The sequence below is a fragment of the Sapajus apella genome, unplaced genomic scaffold (genome assembly GCF_009761245.1).
Source record: "Sapajus apella isolate SASKATOON/1434 unplaced genomic scaffold, GSC_monkey_1.0 scaffold83, whole genome shotgun sequence".
Lineage (NCBI taxonomy): Eukaryota > Metazoa > Chordata > Mammalia > Primates > Cebidae > Sapajus > Sapajus apella.
The window spans coordinates 891592-899735 of NW_022437023.1; the positions used below are offsets into that span (position 1 = coordinate 891592).

The 8144-nt window shown below is 52.5% G+C and overlaps 2 protein-coding genes across 12 annotated transcripts in view; both read left to right on the top strand.

The window, feature by feature from the left end:
* Positions 1-2657, top strand: part of SYNGAP1 (synaptic Ras GTPase activating protein 1) — a 33960-nt gene extending 31303 nt beyond the window's left edge. For 7 of the 11 annotated variants that reach the window (XM_032253395.1, XM_032253394.1, XM_032253396.1 and 4 more), the window contains one exon: positions 735-2657. In XM_032253395.1, coding sequence (XP_032109286.1) covers positions 735-881 — 147 coding nt within the window. In that variant the 3' untranslated portion in view covers positions 882-2657. The remainder of the gene's footprint in view (positions 1-734) is intronic. The other 4 variants (XR_004261367.1, XM_032253404.1, XM_032253402.1 and 1 more) reach the window with 4 other exon arrangements.
* Positions 2658-3184: 527 nt separating this feature from the next.
* On the top strand, positions 3185-6492 carry ZBTB9 (zinc finger and BTB domain containing 9). The gene is made up of 2 exons (XM_032253414.1): positions 3185-3805; positions 3984-6492. Exon 2 carries the CDS (start codon positions 4056-4058, stop codon positions 5478-5480), a length of 1425 nt encoding a protein of 474 aa, XP_032109305.1. The 5' UTR covers positions 3185-3805; positions 3984-4055; the 3' UTR covers positions 5481-6492.
* Positions 6493-8144: the final 1652 nt, after the last annotated feature.

Below are 8144 nucleotides of genomic sequence, written 5' to 3' on the forward strand. Positions count from 1 at the left end.
GACAAAACTGAATGACAGCGTCTATTTAATGAAATGCATGTCTTCAAACTATATACAGGAAGTAGAACTCGATGAACAAGGCTTTTTCCACTCCTTAGGGGGCATGTATTAATGAATAGATAGGATTCAAAAGTCTGTTTTCTGGTATAGGTTAAATATCCCCTCCTACAGACACATTTCCACCACTAATTTGCCTAGCACACCCTTTCTTCACAGATAAAGGAAAACTCAAGCCCAGTTTTTGTTCAAATTATGAAGAAATTCCAAATCCACAGGGGTTTGGATTAATGAGGTTTTGCTGTACTGCCTCCCCTTATTCGTCAACACAAAGTTCCTACCTCGGATTGGGGGTGGGTGGGAGGGGGTTTCAAGAGGGGGAGGGTGGGTTGGGCAGGGAATATACATAGGTGAAGCCAGAGAAGGGTTAGGTTGGGGGTGCGGTTGGAACTTGCTGCTTTCATCTGGTTTCCTGGTGTGACATTCTGGGTTAAAGACTTAAAGGCCCCTGTTAGGAGTCTAGGAGTGAGATTCTCTTCTCTCTGATCCCAGACGACGTTAACTTCTGCAGGTGAGAAACAAAATAGGAGGATGGTGGGGACTGTCCTGGGAGGAAGGGGTGTTCCACGGCTTGTGGAGTGGGCTGGCTATAGGGGAGGCCACTGCTAGGGGACTGGCATTCAGGCCCCCTTGAAGCGTCTCAATAAGTCCGCGCTCTCCTCTTTGGTGTCTTGCAGGAGAGGCAGCTTCCCCCCTTGGGTCCAACAAACCCGCGTGTGACGCTGGCCCCACCGTGGAACGGCCTGGCCCCCCCAGCCCCGCCCCCCCCACCCCGGCTGCAGATTACGGAGAACGGCGAGTTCCGAAACACCGCAGACCACTAGCCACCCAGCATCACAGACCTTCTCTTCCTTTCCTGTGCTCCCCACCCTGTAACAGCACCAACCACCAGGACTGGACATCACCGAGGAACAGCGGGATTGCCTCCCTGAATGCCTCCTTGGGAGGCACACTGATCGCCCACCCCCCCACTGCACCATTTCCAGGAGGGAGAGCGGGGACCCTCAGCTGCCCCCCTTTTCCTTCCCATTGGGGTGCTGCCCTGACCCCCAGGGACCCTTGCCCCAGGACACCGCCTACCCCACAAAGACCCCTTCACTCTGGGGTGCTATCCCCATCCTCTGCCTCATTGTTCCCCTGAGCACTGGGGGACAGACCCTCACCCCCACCCTGGGGGTGTGGCACCTCCAAACTTTCAACTTCAGGGTGATTTTTTTAGCAGTAACCAGAGCTGACAATCTAACTCCCCTCCACCGCCCCATTTTGGCCTCCCCTGCCCCCCTTGTTATGGGGAGGGGACCCCGGGTGAGGGGGCCCTATTACCCCTTGATTTCTCAGGAGCGTCTGGGGGGGCTCAGCACGCACAAACTCCTTCTCCTCCTACCACTCTTAAATTTACTCCCTCCCCACCCAGAACCCAGATGGGGTGGAGGGGGCCACCGGGGCAGGGAGGGGGCGGCAAGGGGAGAATGGGAGTTGTCTCCCCTTCTCCCCACACCTGATCTGCTCTTGGCTGGTCCCAGAGCGGGGTGAGGGGGCTTATGCCCCCCCCCTCCCCCAGTGTGTTGGGTGGGGTGGAATTGAGGTTAGGGTGAGGGGTCAGGGTTTAGGAGGGCGTGTATGTTGGGAGGACAGGCTAGTTGATCTGCCCTACTCTGACACACAGTCCCCCCTGCCCCTCCCTTCTCTCTTCTTGGTCTCTACTCCCAGGGGGAGGGGGGAACTTACTCTAGGAAAAGCCATGTCTCTCTCCCCCGGGGTGGGGGGACCTGTGTTGGAGGAGGGGTGTTGGGGGGCCCCCTTCCATGACTCTGTCCCCTGGGGGAGGTAGGACAGGGCTGGGCTTCCCTCTCATCCTCCCCCTCCCAATCTCCTTCCACCTCCCTCCCTCCCGCCAGCTCCACAATTTTTCGGTGTTTCTCTGTACATAGTTCTCTGGCGGGATAGGGGAGGTAGGATGGATGGGGTTTGGGGTGGGTAGGCCATGGGAGGGGAGAGGACCCTCCTTGGCACCCCCTCTTCCCTGACTGCTGTCCCCTACCCAGCCTTGCTCCCTTCATCCCTTTTTGCGTTTGGTATTGAGACTCTCCTAGATTCTACCCCTCTTTCTTTTGTATGGACAGTTCCCCTTCAGTCCCATCCCCCTACACATACACCCAGCCGGGGCCAAATTTATACTTATATAAAACTTGTAAATATGTGAAATTTTATCCCTGTGCCCTTTCCCCATCTCAGGCCCTACCCCTGGACCCTCCCCAACCTTCCTTCTCTCTTTGGCTGTTGTAATTATCTGGGGTTTGTACTGTACATATCCGGGGTGTGTGTGTGTGGGCTGGGGGCAACCCTTCTGTACAGAGCTTCCTGGCCCCCTCCCCCCCCGCCCCTCTGCTTCCCTCCCCACCCACCACCTTAAGGGTAGGGAGATGCTCTTCCTACCTGTTTTATTTTGTTTTCTCGTTCTCCCTCCCCATCCCCCTCCCAGCCTTATCTACCCTCCCTCACTGTCCCATTTTCTCCACTCCCAGCCCCATTTCCTTTTTTTCTGGAGTGTGTGGTGAAACAGAAAAAAACATGTTTAATAAACGGAGATTGTTCTTTTATCGCTGTGCTGACTTTCTGAGGCAGGGCTTTCCAGACAGACCTTTAGGGTGGTAAGATCTGCTTTCTGAAAGGAAGCTGACAGCCTGGGAGAAAAACTGTATATCCCCACCTGATGCCACACTCTCCTCATAGAATGTCACTCTCCCCTCCCAACGAGATTTTTTATATTTTAGAGCAGGAGTTTGCACTGGCCAAACTTCTCCAATCTTAACTCTCCCCTCACCACTGCTTCATTTAGTCCAAGGCCAGGAACGGCGGCATTATCTTATTAAAGAGTTCATGTATATATCCACATTTATCTCTTTTAAAAATTACCTAGAAATTAGGTTTCTTTAATAGCTGGTTAAAATGCTCCCGTGCAGAATAAAGAACCTGGTTCCTCAGCAAATCTGGGTTCCAGTCCCAGGTCCACTACTATTAGGTGAGTGACGCTTTCAGTCCGTTTCCCCCGCCTGGAAACTGAGGACTGCAACCCCTACCCTCGCAGGGCCAGTGGGAGGACCAAGGTGATGTGGGCAATTGCCGGGCCCACACGGTAAGTGCTCAACTAATCTCGCTCCTCTCAGGACCTACCGGGGGCGGGCGTTACACTTAATCACCGGGAAACGCAGCTTCTGGAGGCGGCTGACGGCCCGCCCCCTCCGACCGGGATGTCCTCCCCCGGGCCCTGGCTCTCGGTCCTCTGCAGCGGCGAGGCCTTTCGCAGCTACCCTGGACGCCCCTCGCGCCGGCGCTCTGGGCCAGCGGCCTCCTCCCAGCACCGCCCTCCTCGTCTGCGGTAGCCAATCGTCACAGAGCTTCTAGACTGCTATTCCCCGATTGGCTACGGCCCTAGCTCCGCCTGCCGCACTCAGCGTCGGCGTCCGGCAGGGAGGCCGTGGCTTCCGGCCTGGGATGGTGCTGTAGACGCACGGTACCGGTGAGGGCATCGCCGCGCGTGTAACGGCGGGGGCGTGTCGGCGGGAGGGACACCAGGGCCGAGAATCGTCGTGTCCGGTGACCGCGGCTTCCCGGGAGCCAGCCTTTGTGAGCACTGTGAGGCGGAACGGAGCGGCAGGGCAGGAGCTGTTCTGGGCAGGCGAAAGCAGGCTCGTGGCTGAAGGACCCTCCTTCTCATCTTTCACAGGGGCTGGAAGTTAAAACCCCGGTTGGTGTTTTGTTGCTGTTGTGGTTTGTTTTGCTTTCTTGATGTGCGGGACTGATTTACAGAAACCGCCACTGACTGAAAAGTTTCCAATTATTGCTGGTGGGGGGAGGGGGTTGTTTGAGGAGATGTGGCTCCCCCTATCAAGGGCTTCTATGACCCCTGTCTCTTTCCTCTACAGCATTCATTCCGCGTGGAGTCTACCCCCAGGCCCTCTCTCCTCTTCCCAATCCTTCTCGCCTTCGAGGAGGCCATGGAAACCCCGACGCCTTTGCCCCCCGTACCCACCTCCCCGATCTGCAACCCAGCCCCACGGACAATCCAGATCGAGTTCCCGCAGCATAGCTCTTCGCTGCTGGAATCTCTGAACCGCCACAGGCTAGAGGGAAAGTTCTGTGATGTGTCCCTCCTGGTGCAGGGCCGGGAACTTAGAGCTCACAAAGCAGTGTTGGCTGCTGCTTCTCCTTACTTCCATGACAAGCTGCTTCTGGGGGATGCGCCTCGTCTCACTCTGCCGAGTGTCATTGAAGCCGATGCCTTCGAGGGGCTACTCCAGCTCATTTATTCAGGGCGTCTCCGCTTGCCACTGGATGCTCTCCCTGCTCATCTCCTTGTGGCCAGTGGCCTTCAAATGTGGCAAGTAGTAGATCAGTGCTCAGAGATTCTTAGAGAATTAGAAACTTCAGGTGGTGGAATTTCAGCCCGTGGAGCAACCTCCTACCATGCACTTCTTTCCACTACATCCTCTACAGGAGGCTGGTGCATTCGCTCTTCCCCTTTCCAGACCCCAGTGCAGTCCTCTGCTTCCACTGAAAGCCCTGCTTCCACTGAGAGCCCTGTGGGAGGGGAGGGAAGTGAACTGGGAGAAGTGCTGCAAATTCAGGTGGAAGAAGAAGAGGAGGAGGAGGAAGAAGATGATGAGGAGGACCAGGGGTCAGCCAGGCTCACTCAGACTTCTCAGCCCCAGAGAGTATCAGGGGTTTTCCCCCGTCCTCATGGAGCCCACCCACTGCCCATGACTGCTACTCCCCGAAAGCTTCCAGAGAGTGAGAGTGCACCACTTGAACTCCCTGCCCCTCCTACTGCACTACCCCCCAAAATCTGCTACATTAAGCAGGAACCCTTTGAGCCTAAGGAGGAGATATCAGGAGGTGGAACTCAGCCTGGAGGAGCAAAGGAAGAGACCAAAGTGTTTTCTGGAGGGGACACTGAAGGGAATGGGGAGCTAGGGTTCTTGTTGCCTTCAGGGGCAGGGCCAACATCTGGGGGAGGGGGGCCATCCTGGAAACCAGTGGATCTTCATGGGAATGAAATCCTGTCAGGAGGCGGAGGACCTGGAGGAGCAGGCCAGGCTGTGCATGGGCCTGTGAAGCTAGGGGGGACACCCCCTGCAGATGGAAAACGCTTTGGTTGCCTGTGTGGGAAGCGGTTTGCGGTGAAGCCAAAGCGTGACCGGCACATCATGCTGACCTTCAGCCTTCGGCCTTTTGGCTGTGGCATCTGCAACAAGCGCTTCAAGCTGAAGCACCATCTGACAGAGCACATGAAGACCCATGCTGGAGCCCTGCATGCGTGTCCCCACTGTGGCCGTCGGTTCCGAGTCCATGCCTGTTTTCTCCGCCACCGGGACCTATGCAAGGGCCAGGGTTGGGCCACTGCCCACTGGACTTACAAGTGACTGCTGAGGCTATACACTAGCTTCTAAGACAAGATAACCACTACTGCCGAAGGATACTTGTCCCTCACTACCATGGCACACCAGTCATAGATCTTGTAATCAAGCCAAGAGAACTGATACATTATGGCCCTGTTCTTAGATATGGGCCTCTCAGCCTGGCGGATGTGGAAACTCAAATTTCTCATCTCACCCTGGGTTTTGGTTAGGGAACCCTGCAGGAAATTGGCTTATAGGCCATTCATACTTAAGTTGATCACTTGCCCATGGTGGACCTTTTTGTAGTGGTGATGTCCATTAAAGAAACCAGATTTTCAGTTATTTAGTGAAAGAAGAGTTAGGGCAAAAGACAATGGTAAATGTTTTATTCAGTCTCCATAAGGAATTAAAGGAGTTGGTCTTCACCTAGAGATACATTTGATTCAGAGCTTGAGTAATTCAGAGGCTAAGCTCTAAGCTTTTTTCCCCTTATTGCTGGAATGATTTAAGCAGAGTTCCTTTTGTGTACTTTTAAAATTGTGTCTTTCGAGGAGTCCCTCACATTGTACCTTGCTTTCTTACCAGTAGACACCTTCTCACCACTTTTTTAATGTTGTAGTTGAGCACTACAAGTTGAGCATTCCATGTTTCATTCCTAGAACCTTCTTTAATAGGGTATTCCCTCAACAGCCTGTGCCTCGGGTCTACCTTTGACCACCACTGATAACTCATATTTGTTACAGTGACTGAAATGTGACCAGTGAACTCAGGAGATGGCACTGTCCTAAAGTGCTCTCAGGGTGGCACCACTGCTCTCTGAACAAGTTGCCTTGGTCAGAGGAACTCAGGTTTCAGACAGCACAAGCTGAAGGCTGGAGAGTAACTTTAGTAGGACCATACCCCTTCCTTTCCCATCTCACCCACATATGATAGACAGCCCCTTCATTGAGAGATTGGGGGGATAGATATTGGAATGGGGGGTGGGACTTGCAGTTACTTAAAGTTTTTGAATAAACTGTGCCCCGAAACCTAAACTGACAGTGGACTGGATTGAGTAATTTGTATGGGACAGAATGTGAGAATGGAGCTGCAGAGTCTTGGGTGTGTTCCCTACGTGGCTAGGTTATGTTGATGGGGGAAGAATGGGATGGTTTCACACTGGTGCCGAGAACACTGTCCTGGACTTAGGCCCTGACTTGCTGCTGAATAACTCTGTGTAAGTTGCCTTAACTTTTAAAATCTGAACTAGTACTTTTTTTGGTAGGGTGGTGTGGACCACTTAACTGGTTCTGTTTACCTTTTTAAAATAGGTTGGTTCACATTATCTTTTTATAATTATTTTGTTTTGTTTATTTTTTTAAGATGGAGTCTTGCTCTGTTGCCCAGGCTGGAGTCCAGTGGTACGATCTTGGCTCACTGCAACCTCTGCCTCCCAGGTTCAAGCAGTTCTCCTGCCTCAGCCTCCCAAGTAGCTGGGATTACAGGCACTCACCATCACGCCCAGCTAGTTTTTGTATTTTTAATAGAGACAAGGTTTTACCACATTGGCCAGGATGGTCTCAAATTCCTGACCTCAGGTGATCCTTCCGCCTTGGCCCAAAGTGCTGTGATTACAGGCGTGAGCCACCGCACCCAGCTTATTACTATTTAGTGACAAGGTCTCACTGTGTTGCCCAGGCTGGTGTCAAACTCGTGAACTCAAGTGATCCTTCTGCCTCAGCCACCCAAAGTGCTGGGATTACAGGCATGAGCCACTGTGCCTGGCTGGTTCACATGAATTTTATAATATCCCCCAAATTCCTGTATCCTGTATGTTTGGTTGGTTGGTTGGTCTACAAACATTAAGTGCAAAGCACTGTGCTAGACCCTGATTAATACACTGCCCTTAAAGGATTCACAGCTATTACCAAAGATAGACAAGCCATTACAATGTGATACGGTAAGTTGATGATCGTGGGCAGTACAAACCACTTGAGTGGCACAAAGAAAACTAATTAAATATGGCTGAGCGCAGTGGCTCATGCCTGTAATCCCAGCACTTTGGGAGGCCAAGGTGGGTGGATCACTTTGGGTCAGGAGTTCGAGACCAGCCTGGCCAACATGGTGAAACCTTGTCTCTACTAAAAATACAAAAATTATCTGGGCGTAGTTGCACATGCCTGTAATCCCAGCTACTTGGAAGGCTGAGGCAGGAAAATCACCTGGGAGGCGGAGGTTGCAGTGAGCTGAGATGGCACCGTTGCATTCCAGCCTGGGCAACAGAGCAAGACTCTGTCCCAAAATAATAATAATTAATAAAAAGAATGGGGACTGATCATTGTGCCTAGAGCAGTGCCCACAATGATGAGTAGATAGCTGGCAAATATGTTTTTTTCTCAACTTTTTTTTCTTTTTCTTTTTTATTATACTTTAAGTTCTGGGGTACATGTGTAGATCATGCAGGATTGTTACATAGGTATACACATGCCATGGTGGTTTGCTGCATTCGTCCCCGTCATCTACGTTAGGTATTTCTCCTAATGTTATCCCTCCTCAATCCTCCCACCCCGTACCCCTCCCCTAGCTTCCCCACCCTCCAAGAGGCCCTGGTGTGTGATGTTCCTCTCCCTGTGTCCATGTGTTCTCTTTGTTCAACACCCACTTATGAGTGAGAACATGTGGTGTTTGGTTTTCTGTTCTTGTGTCAGT

Coding starts and splice junctions, on each gene's coding strand:
- ZBTB9 (XM_032253414.1), top strand. CDS start 4,056: ATGGAAACCCCGACGCCTTTGCCCCCCGTACCCACCTCCCCGATCTGC.